The 22,587-nt window shown below is 38.2% G+C and overlaps 1 protein-coding gene across 2 annotated transcripts; it reads right to left on the bottom strand.

Moving 5' to 3' along the window:
- Positions 1 to 1,328: 1,328 nt before the first annotated feature.
- Positions 1,329 to 21,598, bottom strand: slc25a14 (solute carrier family 25 member 14). Of its 2 annotated transcripts, XM_085289841.1 has the most exons (9): positions 21,437 to 21,598; positions 20,733 to 20,837; positions 19,255 to 19,393; positions 16,186 to 16,280; positions 8,983 to 9,068; positions 8,658 to 8,753; positions 8,273 to 8,397; positions 7,974 to 8,187; positions 1,329 to 5,890 (listed from the first exon to the last, which is right to left on the bottom strand). In XM_085289841.1, exons 2-9 carry the CDS (start codon positions 20,794 to 20,796, stop codon positions 5,849 to 5,851), a joined length of 861 nt encoding a protein of 286 aa, XP_085145967.1. In that variant the 5' UTR covers positions 20,797 to 20,837; positions 21,437 to 21,598; the 3' UTR covers positions 1,329 to 5,848. The 2 variants fall into 2 exon arrangements, with proteins under 2 accessions (XP_085145967.1, XP_085145965.1); XM_085289839.1 differs by lacking the exon at positions 21,437 to 21,598 and having other exon boundaries at positions 20,733 to 20,931.
- Positions 21,599 to 22,587: the final 989 nt, after the last annotated feature.

Raw genomic sequence — 22,587 nt, 5'->3', positions numbered from 1 at the left:
TTAACACGTCTGCCACGTCATGTCTTTTCATACATGAGCGAAGCAATTGTGCCACAGGCCTGGCAAAAACCATTACAGTGCACAGAAAGCCAGAGGCGGGGAACACAGCTGTGAGATACCAATGTAAGTTTTCCAAACAGTTTATCAGACAGGTCCAAGGTTGTTGCCTCAATTTTGGGAAAATGAGTGAAACAAACATCCTTTTTTTGTACACGCAAGTGAAACCTTCCTCTAAGTAGGCCTGGAAATTATTCTCTTGATAAACTGATTAATCGGTCAACTATCCTATTAACAAGGAAATCTGTTTGTTTTTTTTTTCAGGTTTCAACATGACAAATAGTCATGCAATCTACTTCAAACACACATTTTTGCTTTTCCTTTTAACCTCACTAATAAAACAGGGATTGTCTCCTTGTTAGTTTTTTTTCTGCTTCACTTACCCCATCCCTCATCCAGTCCTTGAACCTTGAAGATGTATCACTGGGGACCTAAGTAAGCTTCACAGTTGTGTGCATCACCATTGGGGTTTAGTCTTTTCCATGTTGCTGATCCTTTGATATTGCTCGCTATATAAATATCTCTTCTCATATGTGCAAAAGTTTTAGGAAGGTGTGAAAAAATGCTGTGAACAAAGAATGCTTTAAGAAATATAAATGATTGTTTATTGGCCCCAAATGTATTCTGCAGTAGGATGACAACTCCAAACAAACACCCAAAGCCATTAAGAACTATCTTCAGCATAAAGAAGAACAAGAAGTACTGGAAGTGATGGTACGGCCCCCACAGAGCCCTGATCTCATCATCGAGTGTGTCTGGGATTACATGAAGAGACAGAAGGATGCAAGGAAGCCTACATCCACAGAAGATCTGTGTTTAGTTCTCCAAGATGTTTGTAACAATCTACCAAACAAGTTTCTTCAAAAACTGTGTGCAAGTGTACCTAGAAGAATGCAAAGGGTGGTCACACCAAATATAGATTTGATGTAGATTTCTCTTTTGTTCCTTCACTGCATTTTGTTGATTAATGAAAATAAATGATTAACACTTCCATTTTTGAAAGCATTCTTTGTTTACAGCATTTTTCCCTCACCTGCCTAAAACTTTAAATATCTAAAAAAATCTCTCTATATAATTTTTAACTCTTAGATGTGGTATTAATGTGACAGCACATAACTTTTCTCCCCCAAGAGAACAAATGATATTTACCAATACTAATAAAAAGTTACTGTTATTTACTTATATCATCTACTTTTACATACATTTTTATTCATCATAAATTTTTTTAAAAATCCATGAAATAGATTTTATCAACTGACAAACACACAAAATTAATAATCACAGCTTATATTTTAATAATAAGTGAACAGTGAGTTTATATTCTGTCAAAAAAAAGAAAGAAAGGAAAGAAGAAAGAAAGATGTCTTTATACAGCAATGATACAAGCTAATCACAAATAAATGTGCAAATGATCAGTGGGAGTGAAGAGAACACTTACAAAATAAAGATTTTCTTCTGCTTTCAGACTTTAAAAGAAGACGAAAATTTGGCAGTTACAAAGTTTCATAATTAAGTTACTTTAAACAGTAAAATGATGAAATTTAAGTGTGTCCGGACCCATCAGGACAAGAAACATTGCCTTTAATAGATGAAATCCAGCCTTCAATTACATGTTTTCATGAAGTATGACTAAACAATAAAAACAATACACTACGTGTCCAGAAAAACCCATTTCCCCTGCATCACAAAGATCATTGATGCCAAATGCTCAAAATTTAACACTAAATTATTGGCCGTTAAGTCAGTGTAACAGTGTTTTAGTTTTGTTAATAAGAGTAAAAATAAATAACAACATGGCACACACCGGTGGGAAAAATTACTAGGCCCGAAAATGTGAAATAATGTGGTTGACACATAGCACCTGAACAGTCTAAATAAAATCACCCAAACAAATAAAATAAACATGTCTTGACTTCAGGTTAACTGAAGACAGTCGAATAAATAGACAAATCTACAGATTGTCACATAAGATCAGCCAAAATAAAAAATAAAAAAAAATAAAAAAATTGAAATGTCATCTTCAAACATAAAATGACCCTGTACAATCATGATTCTAAATATTTGACAATCAGAAAAGAAGAGAAACCTTTGGACATTTAAAAGCTGAACAGTTCACAGAACATTACAGTGAATTTCCAGCTCCGTGGTTTTACCGTTGGACTGTACTAGAGTGGATTTACACAGTTCTCAATTTCAAATGATCCCATTTATCTTAGACTGGACACTTGCTCAGCCCCTCAATTCATCCTGTGTCTGAATCAAACCCTCTAAATTGGCTGTCCCTGACACACACGCAGCATGTGGGTGGGGCCTCTGTGGTCACAGCCAGAGCCCTGTACCTAAGATGACCATATTTGGGGTATCCACCCTGATTGACATCATTCATTTAAATTTGAGGAGAACACCCCCCCCCCCCAAAAAAAAAAAAAAAAGACTTGAAACTTGCTGTTTAGAGCAAGCTGAAGCCTGGGGTTTTGAATTACAGGGATTATTTCTATGTTGCTGATGTTTATTATGAGCATTCATCATCTGAACTGTAGACATATCACAGGGGAAACTGGAAAGCAGAAAAACAGGTTGAGCAGTAAGTGAATTACCCCACTGTGACATACATTTGTGGAAACATGAAATATGAGAGCGAATGTCAGTCAGCACTCCTGGTTTTACAGAACATTAGAAGGAGTGAGATGAAAACGTGTTCTGTAAATTTAAATGAGCTGACCTTCAACTGTTATTTATGAACAGAGCTGAACTGAACAAGTACACGACAGAAAGCCTCATCATTTACCTGTCCGAGTATCACAATCACATTTACATTCACAACAATGTGCAAAAAGTAGCCGTTATACTCAGATTTAATAAATAATTATGTTTTTGTGTACCATCCTTTACCCAAGTTAACAGCTTGAAAAGGTTTGTCCAAAGAGAATTAAAGTTAAAGTTCTTCAGTCCAAATGACAATTTGGTTTTCCAGTAATTTCATCATTTTAAAAAAAATATTAGTTTACATGTATCATGTTGAATGAATCGAAGACAATTGTATATTAACTAAATGTTCAATATTATCCACATTTACATGGATACATCTGAAAATGCTGTTTGCACATCAAAGGTTTCCATCCAAGAAAAGCATTATAAACATATACTGCAGCATATGTTTATAGTACTTCAGTATATTAATGGAAGTTATTGAGGAGGAAACAAAACAATTTAATTTAACAAACAAAACAAAAACCCAAGTTTGAAATCAGGCAGGTCTGCACTTTTTCCTTCTGCCTAGAATTCCCTGCTGATATTTTTTAATAAAAGAAATTATTAAACAGACTTAGAACTGCAGCATTGTTACTTAAGTGTGGACTGAAGCCAAAACTGAAGACACATCTTTGTTTTCAGATGCAGACAAAAAATAAAACTGAAGTGCAAAAATCAGTACTCCGTACACTCAGTGCAGTGATGAGCTGTCAGAACAGGACTGGAAGAATATAATTACAGAATATCATCTCTAACAGGTGATTGATGTACAGTGTAAGGCTGTAACAGCACAACGCTCCCAGGACTCCAGGAAAACCTATTTTAAAGTGACCTCTGAAAGCAGCACGTCACACTTAGACGTACAAAGACGCAAAGTGAAACGGCTCACTACAAACTCTGGAGCACAAACTGGAAAAGAAATTAAACGCTACAGCAGTTTGAGGACAGGTAAAACCTACCAACTCCTCCTCGGAAAACTTTATTCACCATTAGTCACTTTAAAAACTGTGCACAGGACGACAGCATTTACACTGGAAGACTGTCTGTTTTACTTAGGATTTTAGTCAGGCTCAATTAAGGAGAACTCAGTGGGTACCATGTGCCCCGTTTGTTTGATTAGCATCATTAGAGTACACAGAGACCCAGGCTTAAGCAGGGCACTTAAACAGCTGCCTTTATGAAAATTGTGTTACGCAGTTAACAAATTGTTCCAATTAAACTACAAGATGCATAAAATTATGATCCTAATGCTCCTATGGAAGAGTGCTGCCCAAAGGTGTTTGAAAGAGACAAGCAAGCATGATAGAGAAGAGTTGAGATGCTGAGACAAAGTAAAGCGCTCTCAGGGGCAGATTATTAAGCACATGTAATTAAAGGGCAAGAAAGGAGGACTACTGTACGTAGTGCAAATGCAGCCTAAAAAAACAAACAAACAAAAAACAAAACCCAGACATTTCTGCAGCTGCAATGATTCAGTACCAGTGGACACCGTGTGCGTCTTTTAATCAAAACTAGAGGAGACTGGGTGATGCAATTAGAAGAAGAAACAGATTCACAAAATCCAATCAGGTTTTTTTTTTAAGCATTTGAGAGAAAGATGGCACAGCTATGTGGACGAGTATGACCAACGTGGTGCTGGTTTATGAAATATTAGTCAAATATAACCTAAAGAGCACGGCTGCCTATAACAGTGCTGTTAAAGGATTTTGATAAATTAAGCAAAAAATAAATAAATAAATAAATGAATAAACTGAATTTGACCAGCACCCAGACACAAAATGAGGAAGAAAAAAATGTTTATTTTAAATAAAATTTAAACAAGCAGTTAAAAATAAATGTAAATATGTCTGGTCTGTTTTACATGGGTGGAGTTCAGAGAATGTGATTTACAAATGTGCACATGTCACCGAGTAATCTACATCAACTACAGTGACTTATTACAAAGACCAAGTGCAAGTTCGGGACGGGACGCAATTTGGCACAGGAACTGAGGTTAAAAGAGGAACGATAAGGCCTTGTATGTACAGGAACATGCCTCAGGTAAAATACATCCACCTCTGAGTGTGAATGTGTCTGTACATACATTTACACTATGTACTGATTGTTCTCTTGTTTGTGTGGCAGCAAGCTCTCTGCCCACCACCGACTACATCCTAATACTGATTCAGATGGATGTGAACAGAACTGAAAAAAATAAACAAAACAACCTTTTTGTTAAGGATTGGCTGCTGCTTTGAATCAAGTACTTCTTAATAAGAGCTGATGTGCTATTTACTCTTCACAGGCTCAGATGGTTCAGATTTCTGACTGTAAAACAACAGAACAAATGAATAACAAAAACCTTTAGATGAACACAAAGCTCACTGGAAGAGCCATCATCTCTCTGTAACAGTGTCAACTCTGTTGTACCTTCATCTCTCTTATTACTGTGACTACCAGTAACAGTCACTTTGTCACGTGTACCACTCATTCGCGCCATTCCTCTGTTCAGCAGTTAAAATGAGATTTTCTGAGCAAATTTCATGCACCATCTTTCCCCTAAAACAAAGCTTTCTACACATTCTTTTTAAAATCTAACACCCTTTTTCCTCCGTACGTGCATCAGCTGTGTCTAAGAATCCTGAGCAAATAATTAGAAATTTTCACTCTGTCCTCGGAAAGCCCAAGTTTAAAAATCCAGTCATGCAATCCACACTAATCTATTTCTCATCAGCTGAGAAAAACAAAACAAAACACATTGTCCTCTAAGCTTTCCCTCTTTTGCTAGAACTACGCATTTAGCTGCCTGAGGAGTGTGAAATGGTGAGCGAAATCATTAACCACAGCAGTCTTTAAAACAGAATCAGTAACAATAAAAAAAAAAAAAAAAAAAAAAAAAAAAAAACCACAAACAAACAAAAAAAACAACCTTGAAATGAAACTGGTTTTCGTTCAAAGGGAGTGTGAATATAGATTTGCCAAATCGCCTGGTGCCATGCTCATGCCCCACTTATCTCTGACACAGTCCAACCGACCCACACAGTCGCACTACCGGCTCTTGTTAAAATGGGAGCTTCTTCAGCTGCTCAAAGGTGATGAAGAACTGAGAAGTATGTTAAGGAAACAGACAGTGGATTGGCAGATACAAATACTTCAATGCATTTACCTTGCAAAAAAAGTTGGTATTCAAATTGCACCAATGAAAACACTGACAGAGAGCATCATTGCCAGCACTACGATGGTTCATGGGGTAGGCTGAACAAACTCACCAAGTCCATTACTTGATTGCCATACAAGTCAATTTAATTTGTACTGTGCAAAAGTCTCAAGCCTCCTTTAATTTCTTTATATTTTTCGTTCAAGGAGCCAGACTTTCTTTAAAAGTACAGCCAGTGGCCAGCCGTTACCAAAAAAAAAAAAAAGTTATTTAGCAATACAAAACAAACAAAAAGAAACATACTTCACTCATAAATATAAACTGATTAGTGTGTAATTATGTTCTCTAAGAAACTGATGCATTCTCATAAATGCATAAAATGAATCCAATAAAAATACATAGGAGTGGGCACTGGTTTTGAACAGTGGCTGAGATGGACATCATCCTTCTGCTTAATGGAGTAATGGAATGCAAAGGTCGAGGAGAGGAGAACTCATAGGCATTTATGTGACATGGAGGCAGTGAAATTAATTAAGTTGAGGATAAAATAAGCTTTCTATACATTTGAACCTTGAATACAGGAGGAGCGATGCAGTTTTCGTCCTGGTCGTGGAACACTGGACCAGCTCTTTATCCTCTCGAGGATACTCGAGGGCGCATGGGAGTTTGCCCAACCGGTCTACATGTGTTTTGTGGACTTGGAGAAGGCATTCGACCGTGTCCCTCGGGGGGTCCTGTGGAGGGTGCTCTGGCAGTATGGGGTGTCTGGCCCATTGCTATGGGCCATTCAGTCCTTATACGACCGTTGCAAGAGCTTGGTCCGCATAGCCGGCAATAAGTCTGACTCGTTCCTGGTGGGTGATGGGCTCCGCCAGGGCTGCCCTTTGTCTCCGGTTCTGTTCATAATTTTTATGGACAGAATTTCTAGGTGTAGCAAGTGGCGGAAGGCTTTCACTTCAGTGGTCTCAGGATCTCATCTCTGCTTTTTGCAGAGGATGTGGTTCTGTTGGCTTCATCAGGTGATGGCATCCAGCTCGCCTTGGAACGGTTTGCAGCCAAGTGTGAAGTTGTGGGAATGAGAATCAGCACCTCCAAATCTGAGGCCATGGTCCTCAGCCGGAAAAGGGTGGAGTGCCCACTCCGGGTCAGGGTCTCGTCCCTGACCTGGAGGGGTCTTGTTCATGAGTGACGGGAGAAGGGAGCCGGAGATCGACAGACGGATTGGTGTAGCGGTTGCAATGATGCGGACGCTGTACCGGTCTGTTGTGGTGAAGAGAGAGCTGAGTGTAAAAGCGAAGCTCTCAATTTACCGGTCGATCCACGTCCCTCCCCTCACCTATGGTCATGAGCTGTGGGTAGTGACCGAAAGAACGAGATCGCGAACACAAGCTGCGGAAATGGGCTTCCTCCGAAGGGTGGCTGGCCTCTCCCTTAGAGATAGGGTGATAAGTTCGGCCATTTGGGAGGGGCTCAGAGTAGAGCCACTGCTCCTCCACATCAAAAGGAGACAGTTGAGGTGGTTCGGGTATCTGAAAAGGATGCCTCCTGGGCGAGGTTTTCCAGGCATGTCCCACTGGGAAGAGGCCCCGGGGCAGACCCAGATCATGCTGGAGAGATTATATCTCTCGGCTGGCCTGGGAACGCCTGGGTGTTCCCCCAGATAAGCTGGAGGAGGTGACTATGGAGAGGGAGGTCTGGGCTTCTCTGCTTGGGCTGCTGCCCTCGCGACCCAGCCCCGGATAAGTGGAAGAAAATGGATGGATGGACAAAATAAGAAGTGGCAGGCCTAAAAACTGGAAGTCATGTCCACTGGGATTTATAACTACCCTGGTATACCATAACACCATGATATAGCCCGAGTCTAATAGGGATGGCCAAATGCTAAATTTTAAAGTACTAGCAGTTTTTTTCCATATTATATATCTAGATTTACTATTTCTGATCCTATTCCAGGTCTTTTATGGAATTAATTATTTTTCTAAGAACTAGAAATGATCCAAGTTCAAGTTTTGTTTACTTTAAAGGATACAATGATGTTCCAAGGTCCCAGTCGTAGCCAGTTAGGCCAAAATCCCTTGTAGAGAGCAAAGAAGCCTTCATTCCTCCACGTCTGCATCAGTCCATCCAATGTTCCTTTGTAAATGGGGTTTCCAGACAAAACTCGCTGGTTCATCATTCGAGTTCTGACCACATCTACAGGATTGGAGGCCAGTGCCCCCGCCAAGCCACATGCAAAACTTGAACTGCAGAAAAACACAGAATGCAGATTAACTACAGCTGTTGCCACTGCACAGCTAAAGACAGACTTTAAGAATAGTTTAAACTTACATGAAATGTGCTAAAATAGTGTCTCCCATGAGGCCGGAACGAAGGAGGTGCTTCTTTGTTATGTCATAGACAGGAAGTTCCACTCCGACAACAATAGCTGCTCGCTGTGCTGTGGGGATGACACCCTGAAGACGTGAAGGATGGAGAAAATGAATCAGACCGTAACACACTTACAGTGCAACTCAGTGAACAGAATGAAGCAAGATGGGTGCCTATTTTCCTTGGGGGCATAGAAAAGTTGCTTTTAGGCTTTGTGCTAAACTGTGGATAGACTGGACCAGATTAATTTGTAAAGAAATCACGTGAAGAGCTAGACCAGACCTTACTGTAACTTTTATGGTCAAAAACACCTTGACCTAGCTATACAGCGAAATGCAGCACTCACTCTCCACAGCCCTCTGGTGCCCTCTGTCTGGTAGATGTTGATGAAGTTGGACATCATGCTGCCTTGGAGCAGGCTGCCCTGTGCCTGCATTCTGATCTAAAACAAATGGAAACACAAAACAGTTGCTAAACTTTTGGCTCATGGATTAGGTTTAAAAACAGAAAAAGGTTCAACTATAAAGTTACTAGTATTATGTTTCATGAGTGAGTATTTCTCAGCATATCAGTGTCACAACTGCTGTTTAATAAATAATAAAGCAGTGCTTTGATATTGACAGCACACACATTCCAATATCCTAGGGCTTACTGCCAACATTAGTAGTCACCTTGAGAACATCTGTAGGGTTGGCCAAAGAGGACGACAGGACTCCAGACACGACACCGCAGAAGACGTTGATGACCATCGTCTCATCTGTCACAAAATTACACAAATTGAGTCAAGGCAGAGCCAAAACCAACCAGCAAACTAGCAAATACTAGATCATCCTATAATTAACTATGAATTGATGTCTAAAGGGTTATTTCTAGAGATAACGTAAATTTTATGAACACTTAATTCTTGCTTTGTGTATCAGTTTTGGTACACTATTGCATCTTCTCTGGGTCTAAACATCAGTGTAATTATTTAGAACAGCAACCGAGACAACTCAGTACAATTATTATTATTCTTCTTAATGTCTGTAGATTACAGAACAAAGTGTTAATTTTGCAAGGATCCAGTTACTGTATAGTGTATACAGTTTAAAATATAAATACAATTTCTTTAATGCAAACTAGAGCTGGGCGATAGAACGATAACGATATGTATCGCGATATAACTTTTACTCGATAGAGAAATTAAGCTATCGCGATAGACCTCGCCGCTCTTGTCCTCTTAAAAAAAAAAAAAAAAAAAAAAAAAGGTCAGCCAATCCAAATTAAGTAGCGCAGAGCCGAACCAATCACAGCCGCAGCGTCACGTCGCGTGACTTGTTACGTACAGCACAAGTGCCAAGCCGCACGTGTGTTTGTTTGGGAAGCAGCCAGCGGGTAATGGAGGAAGCACGTAATGGAGGAAATGAGTGTGCCGACTAGAAAAATCAACCGAGCGTGACCGAAGAGAAAACAGATGATGGTTCCAATGCCGGAGAAATTGTCGGACGGAAGAGCCATAGAAGTTCCGTAGTGTGAAGGTATTTCGGCTATTTCAAGTCTGACAAAAAACAGAGTAGCATGCACTGTAAATTGTGCCGAAAGCAAGTCTGGAAATACAATAAACTGGTGCATGCGTCACACTGTGCGCCACGTTATTGTTTCAGTGAAATTAATTTCTACAATACTGTTAATTCTACTCTCTGCAGTGTTTAAATGCTTACAAATACACACAGTTACTGTCCCTCCACACATACGACTCTGTTCTGCTTCTATGCCCCAGCTTTGTTTACTTTTTCCCACCGAGGCTTCTAGACTTCTGATTGGCCAACATTTCTGCACGGTTAGGAATCTAGCGCCACCTGCTGCTTTGGCATGTTCATAGCAGCGTTTTCCTTCATTTCTCCCTTTATGTGTGGACGGGATTATTTTTTAAAACGAAAACGGAAAATCTCCGTTTTCAAAAATACCCGTGTACGTGTGGACGTAGCCTCAGTCTCTGACTGGAAGCGCTAATTCGTCATTCGGCTTTTGTCAGACTAAAGTAACTGTTAAAACTGTTTGAAAAGCTCAGCTATACAACAAGGAGAGATTGAGAATTTCCTTTTAGTTCTCAGTTTATTTGATATTGACAAAAGTTAGTCAGTTTTGTCTGATCTTCTGTAAAACAAACTAAGATTTATTTTTAGAATTAATATTTTGTTTCTAAGTGGAATTGACAATTTAGTCTGTTTCGTTTGTTCTATTTTGAAACTTAAACGCTTTAGCGGCTGCCTTTTGTGTAGTTTGCAATATTTGCCTTTATTTATCTGAAAAAGTCTCATGTTCCTTAAGTACATCTACCCTGTTGAACTTATTATGGGAAATAAATATTTAAATAAAAACAAGCTGCTGATTATTTCACATTTTACTTGTGAGCAACGGCACATTTAAATCTTACAAATATAGTTATTTGGCTTATATCGTGATAGATATCGTTATCGCCTGAAATGAAAAAAACATATCGTGATATGAAAAAATCTCATATCGCCCAGCTCTAATGCAAACTAACTTAAAGTGTTGACTTTTTGTGACATTAACAAAAAAAAAAAAAAAACCCACATATTGGCATTATTTTAGGGCCTGTTTTGAAACATCTGTTGAGGAAGAAAAGTTCAATTGTTTTTGCACCTTGTACTTTCAACATCTCACATCAACGTCTGATCACAATGAGAAAAATCGACATATCAAAGAATCAACCCTTTTAAATATCTTACATCCTTAAAAAATGACAAATCAAGAGTAGAGCTCAACTGATATATCAGTCTCTCTCATTTCAGCATTAGTGTAAATGTTGATGTTGTTGTTCACACTTTTTTACATTTCTTATAATGCTGAAAATAATCCTCATGAAAATGTATAAATGGTATTATCACAGTTCAGTGTTTACAGCTGTTTCTAGACAGATATGAGAGTTTTCTTGCAGTCCAACAGTACTAGCCATTAAAGTCTGAGCATGCGCTAAAAAAAAAACGAAACCCAAAGTTGCCAAAAATAAATTTAAATTAAAAAAAGGAAATGGCCTGAAAACAACAACATAAAGCAGAATGGAGTAGGCAACACGGCTAAGCAGACAATGCATAGTCAAGTGACACCTTAATGGCAAGTTGCTAACTAACTTGTAAGATCTTTTGCTAGTAGGTGAGAACCTACCCAACCTCTGACTATTTTTCTCTTTAAATGCATACTACAGAATATTGTGTATCAACAGTAGCAAATGATACACTGGAATTATTTGAACTCCACAGAAATCATTATTAGCCTCAAAAAGAAACATTAGCCGTTAGCCTGTCTCTTAACTAGAGCCTGTCTGAAATGAAGTTCTCTTAATTTTGAGTAAAAGCTACAAAATTAGGATAGCTATTTCTGGAAGGTGGAAAGGTTAAAAATATGCTAAAAGGCACCAAGTTGAAATTACAGATTCCTATTCAGAGCTCTTATCAAGCACACAGTACTTCACAGTCAGTTTTAAGAGAAGAGAGAAGGAGAAAATCAAAGGCGTAACCATTGTTTGGCTTATCTAATTTTCTCATATTTTCTATAATCTACATTGTGCATACTGGCTTAAAAACATTCAGATGGTTGATCTCATTTGTAGTAACCAAATGTGGTGTCTACACTGGATCAAGGAATAGAAATCTGACATTAGCAGTACAACAGTGTAATCGCTGTGTTGCTTATTAAGGACAGAAATGTACACATTTCCCTGTGATTTGTGGTCTCAAATAAGGTCAGTGCAAGTACAAGCTGGCAAGTGTGCTGACAAATGCCATCTAAATTCAATTTTATTATATTTTATACTGACTTTTGTTATTTAGCATCAAACCACAACAACTATTGCCAAGGTGGCTGGGATGGTGCCTCCCCCCCCTCCCACTTATGTCTTTGGATGACAGTTACTTAAACTAAATTAGGCAGGTGCATAAATTTGGACACCCCAACAGAAAAATTACATCAATATTTAGTAGATCCTCCTTTTACAGAAATAACACCTCCAAACACTTCTTATAGCTTCCAATGAGAGTCTGGATTCTGGTTGAAGGTATTTTGGACCTTTTGTCTTTACAAAACATCTCCAGTTCAGTCGGGTTTGATGGTTTCAGAGCATGGACAGCCCGCTTTAAGTCACACCATAGATTTTCAATAATATTCAGGTCTGGGGACTGAGATGGCCATTCCAGAACATTGTACTTGTTCCTCCTGCATTCGTCTCCCATACAGCATCTCCTTGTGCAAAGTGCGCTGAATAGTTGAACGATGGACAGTGACACCATCTTCAGGAAGATGATGTTGTAGGTCTTTGGAGCTGGTGTGTGGGTTGACTATGACCGTTCTCACCATCCTTTCCCTCTGCTTATCTAAGATTTTCCTTGACCTGTCACTTCCAGCCTCAATTACAATTGTGGTCTTCCATTTCCTCACTATGTTCCTCACAGTGGAAACTGACAGCTGAAATCTCCGAGATAGTTTTTTGTATACTTCCCCTAAACCATGATGTTGAACAATCTCTTTGAGAGTTGTTTTGAGGCTCCCATGTAGCCACTCTCAAGAGAAGATGCAAAGAGGAGAAAAACTTGCAATTGGCCACCCTAAATACCCTTTCTCGTGACTGGATTTACCTGTGTATGTAGGTCAAGGGTCAATGAGCTTACCAAACAAATTTTATGTTTCAATAATTAGTGCTAAAGGTATTCAAATCAATAAAACAACAAGGATGCCCAAATTTATGCACCTGCCTAATTTAGTTTAAGTAACTATTGCACACTTTCTGTAAATCCTATAAACTTCATTTCACTTCTCAAATATCATTGTGTTTGTCTGCTATAAGATATATTTAAATGAAATTGCTGATCCAAACAACCAATGATTTATGAAGGAAAAACGTGAAAATTATCAGGGGTGCCCAAACTTTTGCATACCACAGTATATAAAAAGGAAGCCAATTTCAGTCTCAAACAACATCACTTTCCTTTTCTGGCAAAAAAAAAAAAAAAAATTATGCAATTTTGTGCTGTGCACACTTAATATCAAATATATGTTTGACAAATGGATAAAAGCTTATCAGAGTATCAGTATCAAAACAGCCTCTTTCATAGTTTCCTGCCTTTTCCATCCCCACTCATCTTTCTGTCCCTTCCTTCCTTCCTTACTGGACGCACTTTGCCTGTTGTTTAGCTTGCAAATTACTGCCGGGATGTTAACTCACTCACTTCCAGATGGGTCAACACAGGTGTTGTACTGTCGCTCTATTCAGAGGAAATATGTTGGAGAAAAGAAATGTCCAACTTAACCTGGGTAAAATGTTGGGACCTCAGTGTGTGTTTATCAAGGCTGATTTTGATTTTTAACAAATAAAGGACATCCGCTCAGCTAAGGTGAATGTATTTTATTCATTACCAGGGGCAAATTATCATATAACTGCTTTACTTTCAACCATTTCCAACAAACATACAAACATCATTAACCTCTTTTCATCCACTTAATCTCAAACAAGTGACAACACAACATCCAATATTTTGCAATCCAAACAAGGAAGAAAAGATTTGCAAGGGGTTTTTTCATGTTTGATGCACAAAACTAGCATTGATTGCAAACAAAGAAAAAGAATGAGCATGAAAAAATGAAAAGCAAGAGAAGCACGGTCATGCACAATCAATTTTTGGTTCACCTGCCATGGAGACTTTTATAGTTATGAAACTGCACCAGCCCCAGGTTTATCGAAGGCCAAGAGCATTTTAGAAGCCGAATTTTGTGTTAATTATTCCACACTACAATGTTAAATGACTCTGATATTCTGCTGTTTGGTTTGCTGTCCTAGAAATATGACTTGCATAGTAATAAAAAAAATAAAAAAATAAAAAAATACTGGCTTTAAGTCAAATTGAGGTAAATCAGTGCACTGCAGCTTTGGTTATGCTCTATTCCTTTTCAATGTCAGTATATCTTAATGATCAACTCAACACTTGGCAAGAAAGAAGAAATGGCTGTTGTGTCTCAGGGAGCCGTTAGAGAAGGACATTTATTGATATTCACTCTGGACTGTTTAACTGAGCTTCAAAGTTCGCCTTAAAGATCATGGCAGGCTTGTAAAGAGCTCGCTTTGTGTAGCAGAGTTTTTACCATTTAAAAAAATAAATAAATAAATAAACAGCAATATTAATCTTTTCCCCTTTCTCCTGTCTAATTCCATCATGCTTCTAGTGCTAACACCACAAACCTCTGTTACATCCGTGCCCGCATCACTAAATTAGATATTGTCAGACAGTGAATACTAGCGAAGAAGACGACGACGAAGAAGGATCGTCAATAATAATGATGCCGTTGCTGGGAAAAAAATGATCAAACATCTTAATGAGTGTAGTTGTAACACATTATCTTTGGATTACTTGGTTCCCTGTTGCTATGCATATGCAGAGCTGCCTACATTTTAACTGTGCTGATAAAGTCCAGCACAGAACCTGCGTGAGCAGAAAATAAGCAAAGGGAGTCTGTTTAAAAACAGTTTTTCTGGAGCATCTCTATTTCAACCTCATCTATGTTTGGCCTTTACCTTTGTGACAGATCCCTTTCCTCTCCTGTACTATATAAGCCAATAACATAGTATGTTTAAACCATTTGGAGTTCATTTTGTAAGCTTACTGATCCTCAAGATGCAATGCAATATTACTTCAAGTATTCCAACGGTGATTTGATTCCAGTTGGAAACACAAATCCCCTTTGGAGGGGTGTCAGAAAGGGCATCGGGCTCAAAACTCTGCCAGATCAAACCATGAGCTACTTGTTATGGTGAATCCTTGTAGAAAAGGAGCAGCCAAAATATCCATTTAGTCATCATTACTGGGTATGCTGAATGGAAGATGGTCCTTTAAAAAACAAAACAAAAAAAACAACAACAACAACAACAACAAAAAAGAAAACCCTTTACAGCAAGGGTGGGTAACATAAGAAGGGGAGGGCTGCACCATAAACAGAACCCAGTTCAGCTTTTTAGCCTCCACAACAATCCCAGATTTAGACTTTTTGTTTTTATTTCACTTTATTTTCAGTTAGTTTACTTGTCTGTGTTCAGCTTTTAATTATTTGAAAATGTTTAGTTTTAGTTTTCTATTGTTTCAGTGGTAGTTTTAGACTTTCTCATTAGTACAGTTTGGAGGGTGTTTAGATATTTGGAGAAATTTAGAAAAAGAAAAAAAAAAAAATCACAACAGACGTCACAATACAAATGCACCTCTGTGTAAAGCAGGGGTAGGCAACTCCAGGCCTCGAGGGCCAGTGTCCTGCAGGTTTTAGATATCACCCTGGGTCAACACACCTGAATCACATGATTAGTTCTTACCAGGCCTCTGGAGAACTACAAGACATGGTGAGGAGTTAATTTAGCCATTTGAATCAGCTGTGTTGGATCAAGGACACATCTAAAACCTGCAGGACACCGGCCCTCAAGGACTGGCTCTCTGTCCGTTCTGTTTTTATTATGGAAGATCCAAGATAGCTTAAAAAGCATTTGCTTAATGTAATCTCTGGTTTTGGCTGAGCCCAAACTAAAATCTTACAAATCAAATGCATGTTAAAGGACATTGTATCAGTTTACTGTGAGGACAGAATAATTGTTATTCTAAATTTTATGCCGTATTAAAACACCTACATGGTTGGCCAGTTGTCTGGTTTAGCTGATTAGAGTAAATGTGAGAATACTATCAAGTTTTCAGCTGGGTTCTGTGTAACTAACTAATGAAACCCTGTGAATTAAAGACAGTCTAAAATTTGCCTTTTAAGGAGAACTTAGTAAAGGGACACACAAAAAAAAAAAAAAAAAAAAAAAAAAAAAGAATATTAGAGTTAGAAATAGTGGTACCAACCTTCTGGCTGACTGACAAATAGCCTCTTCAGAGAATTGTAGGTTCCTATCTTGATTGTCCCATAAGAAGCCTGTCTCAAAAGAGCCGGGGAAATTCTGTGAGGAGAAGATTAAAAAAAAAAAAGTTTGATTCAAGTCAGTTCCTAAAGCGAGTATATATATCAAGAACTTACTTGCGTGGCTATGAATGCAAGTCAATACCATTTCGGCCTTATTAAGGATTGTGAAATTCTAGCTATTGTCTGTTACACAGAAAGTGCTCTGAAAACACCTGAATGCTCTAAAAACAAAGAGAAGCTTGTTTTTAAATCTTTTTCAGAATGGATTGCATTACTTTCCCCACGGGGCTGTCAGCTGAATTCAGCTCAGCCGCCCACAAAGTGTAGCAGCTCTGCGTTCAGTCTTTATTACTGCATATTGTAGAGCACATCAAGGCTCCAGACTAATGTTCAATTTTTTTCCCTCCCCACATCAGTAAACGTAAAAGAGTATTCACAGTGTCTTATCATGTTCAAATAATCAGCCTTTACTTGTCATGAAGTTGTTGCTGTGGCACATTCTAAACTATTTGTTCTGATGATTGCAAACAGTTAAGAAAAACCACATGGTGAACAACCATCCAGCTTTTCTCCTTCAGAAGGTGAGTACCAAAGGGCTGAAGATGAGTGTGGCTGATAAATGAGAAGCGAATGAGTCCCACACTTTCCCACACTTTTTGCTTTTCTCAGACTGCAACATCCTCAACTTGTGTCTTATTCCACCCACGAGAAATGTGAGCAGAGGAGTGGAGGCAATATGAATTTAACAGAATGAGAACATATTTGCCTCTGCGCCTCAGTTAAAGAGGGCATGTGGTGCAGCTTCATCATAAATTGGTTTGTTACTGCCCACCTACTGATGTATGCTACGATCTCAGATGTAACAGCGCTCATGACATGGTACCATTTAGGACTTAGTTAAATTGAGAAGGGTGCAACATGACCAAATGTGAAATCATACACACAAGAGCAAAAAGTCTGATTAGCAGCTTCCCCTGTATGCCTGTTCTCTATGCTCTCCACACGAATTTTAAGAATTCAAACATTTTTCAGTATGGTGGAAAAAGACCGATTTCCTGGTCACTGGCAGGAGGATAGAGGACAGAAGAGACAAGGAGGCATAATTTAGAGAACTCAGAGGACTTTAGGCTTTACTTGGGCAGCCAACCCAAGTATATTATTAATTCTTCCCGCCTTGTGGTTTCCCTAACAGCTCGCCAGCTAGCTACTCTGGCAATCCATGATATTACTGACCTTCCACCAGCTCCAATCCAAGATAGTGGAGTTGGAGTTCATCCACAGGGTGAGAGACAGCTGACTACATTGTTCAGGTATTTATGGCCACAAAGTACTTCACAAATATTTCCACTGGAGAATTTATTAACTGTGTTATTCAATAACTCATTTAAGAAAATGTGTGCAAAGAAAGGAGTCACAAATGTGAACACAGGGTTGCTTAATTATGGGTTTTTTTGGTCAGTAAGACTATAGATATTCATCACGATCACTCAAAAGGGATTTATTGAATAAGAAAAGAGTTGTTTAACTAGATTTCCTATGAACCCGGACCTCGTGCATGTGTACAAGTGGCAAATAAAATATTTTATCTTCATCTTTCTTAAACTTTTATTATACCTTACCTAACAAAAGCTAAATAAACTAAACCAAACATACTGCAGCATGGCAGGGATTTTTATTAAGGGGTAAAAATCAAGGAAAGAGATGTGTTGAAGGCCAAAAGAGAAAATTATTTCAAAGTAGAAGCAGCACAAATATTGTTTAGGCTGAAATTCAAATTCATTTATTGCATAGCCCTGTGTACAGACCCCTTGCAGCTCATATAGTTATATTTTTTTGCATATCATATATTTTTACTATATTTCTCATATGCTGTCTTTATACATTTATTATTCCTTTAAATGATCACTTATTCTATTTCTCCATTTTATATGAGCATTTTTTGCATCTGTTGTGGACAGCAAAGGAAAAATTTAGTTGTACAGGGAAACATGTTGGGAAATATTTTGTTATATGCAGATATTTTGTGCATATGACAATAACACTTTGAAACTTCAATGTGAGAAACACTGACAGTGGTGAGTTTATTTTTAACCAGTGGAGTGCATTCATATTTACTGAGGTTCATATCCCGACCAACCTAAGCTGCTGACCACTCTAACCATACGTGACCCGACTCCCTTCTACCCCCCTTCCACAAAATATCATGAAGCTAAAATAGAATACTAAACTGCTTTAACAGAGCAGCCAGCAGCAGCCTGCGTCACCCATATATGATATCAGAAGTGAGTAGCAAGTAAGACTATTTGACTGCACAATGAGAGAAAAGAAAATGAGATCTCCCTGTCTTCTAGGAACAATAATTTACCTGGGACTGTATGCACACTCCCTGGAAATAAGAGCTGGTAGGACTGAAATTCTAAGGAAATCTTTATTCAAATAACCCCCACTTAAACTTACAGCGGAGTCTTATTTCAAAGTGTATTAGCTCTCAGTAAAGCTCAAATGAAAAACACTGGCGAGGGGGGCAGTCGCTTCTCTGCAGCACAAGCAATGTAGACAGGGAGATAGCAGAATTATTTATAACATTAGAGAAAATATTAAATACAAATGGACTTTTCTACATATAAGAAATGATGGAGCCAATCAATGAGGTTTTGGCATTCCACCAAAGAGATATAAACCAGATTTTTTAACATTGTTGCTACAGAGTTAAATTTATTAAGACTTTTCTGTACATCAAATGGCCCAGAAAATACAGGAAATGCTAAGACATCCGTTAGGTAAAGCAACACAGGCTCTTTGCCAACACTGCTTATGTGCACAGTCAGCCTACAAAGGCTCAGCTGAGTCAGAAAACAAAAACGTATTAAGCAAAGACAGGAATTTTTAATCTTGATCAAGCAATAGCATTCATGTAAACTAGAGAGATGCATCACGGAAAACCTTTCTACAGTGAAACTATGACATGTTATGCAGATCAAATGAGTGGCCTAAAAGATAATATTCCATACCCAGAGTAGAGCGCCCGAATGCCCTCCTCCTTCCCGATCCTGAACAGAGCATGGAACATGCCTCTGTAGCGCACCTCTGTGTACTGAGACTGACCTTGGACCTGTAGTCTGGTCTTAGTAAGGTCAATGGGAAATGTGCCTGAGAATGAAAAATAATGATAAATAGGGATTAAAAACACATTTTATGTGGTTTATTATTTTATTTTATTTATTTTATTATTTTAAAAAGACTCAGAATACAGAAACAAATGTATATCATGTAGCTCTATGTTCATATCATATACAGTAAACATCAATCATGTTAAAAGAGAAATCTTCTACTGAAGTCAATAGATGAGTTCTACAAGAGGAAAGATAGTGGTAGAAGCATAACTTCCAGAAAGTTTATTTTTGGCGTTTAAAAAAACAAACAAAAACAAACAAACAAAAAAAGATTAGTCTGAAATGAACGCCTCAAAATTACATATTGATTATGACAAAACTATTATTAACAGTTACTTTAATCAGCACTCAAACCACAGATTATTCAACAGAATTAAACATTTACTTATTGTTTATATTAAAAAGAAGCATGTATTTTTTAGTTGCAGAACTTCTCATTCAGTTGCAAAAAAATAAACAAACAGGTCCATGTAAAATGGACTAACCCTGCCAGAACCGAGCAGAGAGTAAATCTGAACTTTTATGGAGACACTTGAGTGAAAGAATATGATGGGCTGAAAGCCAAAGTGTTGTTAAAATTTAAGTTTGAATGCCTCCATGGCTCTTGCTACTGGTTACTTGCTCTTAGAATGTCATTGTGTTATTAGTTTTACAACCCAATTCTAAGCAACATGTATTTAAACACAGGAAATGTATTTTTCTTCATTCTTTAAGACTCTAAATAGAGCAACAGATGAAATGTTTTAATTTTGTCTCATGTTCTCTGGGGAAAAAAAAAAATAGAATAGCCCTTTATTGTCACTGTACATGTACAATGAAATTGGAGGTGCTCCACACCAACTGTACCGGAACAAAATATATAAATAGTAGACAATAGGATTAAATAGCAAAGAGTAGCTGATGAAGAGTGATTTAAATGGGCTTTTGCATGGAGCAAAAAATCTAAATATGATTTTGAATGTGATGATTGTGTGAGAGACACAAACTGAGGCTAAACACCAGACTTTTGTCAGCACTCAACAATCTGGACTGAACTTTGTGAATCCCACACACCTGCGATTGCAGAATGGGGAACACAATTATCACCAAATGGCTTTGACATTTTCTCTGCTACATGCACCATTTCCCTTTTTGGAGCCAGTGTTATCTGTAGTGATGCATTTTCCTACAATACTGGCGGTTAACCATTTGCATACAACGCGCTCTACTCGTGTTACATTAAAGCATATACCCCCGACTCCCAAAAAAATATATACAAAAAAACCCCAAAAATACACCTGATGGTCAATGTGTGGATATTGCGGCGCACCACGTACCGAATTCTGCGACAATCGAGGCCATCCCTCCGTAGATAAACGGCTTCCAGTTCAAGTTGGCCATCTCCGTGGCGGCGGCTGCTGCTTCCACCTGCTGCAGCCCCGCTAAAAATAGAAGAAGACCACCCAGACAGAGGTCAACGCAGTGCTGCCACCTCAGACAATACAACATGTCGACAAACATTGAGGTAAAAGAGGATGCTACAGATCAACGAAGTGCCTCAGCATCAGCATCCCAGCATACTGCGCCGGAAAGAGACGCCCCGCAGTATCGAACGCGGTGAGGAGAGCCGTCATATTTGTTGTGACCCTACTATTGGCTTATAATAAAGTCAATAACATTTTCGGCGTCTTGATTGGCTGGGGTGCAAGAGGCGGGCACGGAATGCGTTACCGATAGCAACAGTGCCAAGAGAAATAAATGAAGTTATTTATTATTACTACTAGTCATAGAATGACAAAGAAGCTATTTTATTAATGAAATCTAAATCATATGATGATATATACAGTTTTAATCATTTTATAAAATGGTCTTTTTTTTTCTTTTTTCTTTTTTTTTACAGAGATGATCGCCCACCTGCTTCCAGCGTTCCGCCTCGAAACAGATGGCTGCTGCTAGGCTAAATGCTACTTCTAAAAAATTACTAGCCGGTCTGTTAGCAAATTTACCAACTGGCAACCAGTTACTGTCAAACTGAACGTACCTGTGCTGTAGATAAAGTCCGCGACCTTCTATGCAGCTTGGTTTCCCATGTGTCAGAGAATAACTATGCATTGACTTTAATAAAATGCCAGCGGAAAACTTCTCACCTTTCGTTAGCTTCCCATTTACGCTAGCGCCAACTGTGGCAGAATTAGTAAAAACAGGATTTCCGTTAACACTTTCAAAATAAAACGCCTTTTGTCTAACTAAAGTAATCAAGCAATGTAATTTATGTCGTTACGGTTAAAGCAGTGTTTACACAAATAAAACATAAATAAACAAAGTAATGCTAAATGTAATTTCAGGTGGCTAAAAATGAAAACAGTGATCTTAAAATAAAGTTTCATGGAATAAACAATTTTAAACTAGTGATTTAGCTAGGCTACTGATGGTTTACTGTTGTTGCACTTATTTCTAAATGTTTATTGGGTGTTCATCTATACAAATATATAATTAACCACCACAGCTGATAGATCTTCAGGAAAGCTGAATTTGTTTTATTGGAGTTGTACTGTGGAACAGGTCTTCCCCTGAACAGTGTGAAACACGCAGTCATACAAAAGTAAGAAAAGTACATAGTTTTCTAATATCTTTTCAGGTAGCACATTAAATTAAAATCCATCCACAGCATTCAAACTGTGATATATTTAATCACACCCTAGCGTTTTCATCATCATATTTCTTTAATGAACCCTTACTCCTTTATCTTTGTGCTCTCAGTTGTATGGCAACACATATTCGGCTTTTTTTTTTTCTTGCGTGTTTGCAACAGATGAGAGACTCCATTCTCAATAAAACATAAAATCGGCAACTTGAAACAACCCAAGTTTTTATTTTTTTCCGATTTCTTAATGAAATTGATTTTACATACGATGCAAAGTTTTCTTTCTTATTTTATTATGATTTCCTGTTGGATTCTTTCACACCTAACTGCTCTAATGCTAAAGTGTTTGTTTTCTTCTTCTTCTGGCTGCTCCAGAAGAAGCAGCTTGAGGTTGACATATCAGATCATCTGCCCCCATCTCACCTAATCCATATCCTCGTCTTTGACGCCAACCCTCTACACGTCCGCCTTCACTACCTCCTCTGCAGTCTTATTTCCCTCCTGCCTGGCAGCTCCATATTCAACATCCTTTGTCCAGTACTTGCACT

This window comes from Mchenga conophoros, linkage group LG10 (assembly GCF_057382185.1).
Source record: "Mchenga conophoros isolate Kocher_MC1m ecotype Shallow Benthic linkage group LG10, M_conophoros_male_GT1.1, whole genome shotgun sequence".
In the NCBI taxonomy this organism is placed as follows: domain Eukaryota; kingdom Metazoa; phylum Chordata; class Actinopteri; order Cichliformes; family Cichlidae; genus Mchenga; species Mchenga conophoros.
This window is presented reverse-complemented; position numbering and strand designations above follow the sequence as displayed.

Coding starts and splice junctions, on each gene's coding strand:
- slc25a14 (XM_085289839.1), bottom strand. CDS start 20,916: ATGTTTGTCGACATGTTGTATTGTCTGAGGTGGCAGCACTGCGTTGAC. Junction 19,394..20,732: donor CTCGATTGTCGCAGAATTCG/GTACGTGGTGCG, acceptor TTTCATTCTCAG/GCACATTTCCCATTGACCTT. Junction 8,188..8,272: donor ACTATTTTAGCACATTTCAT/GTAAGTTTAAAC, acceptor GTTTTTCTGCAG/TTCAAGTTTTGCATGTGGCT.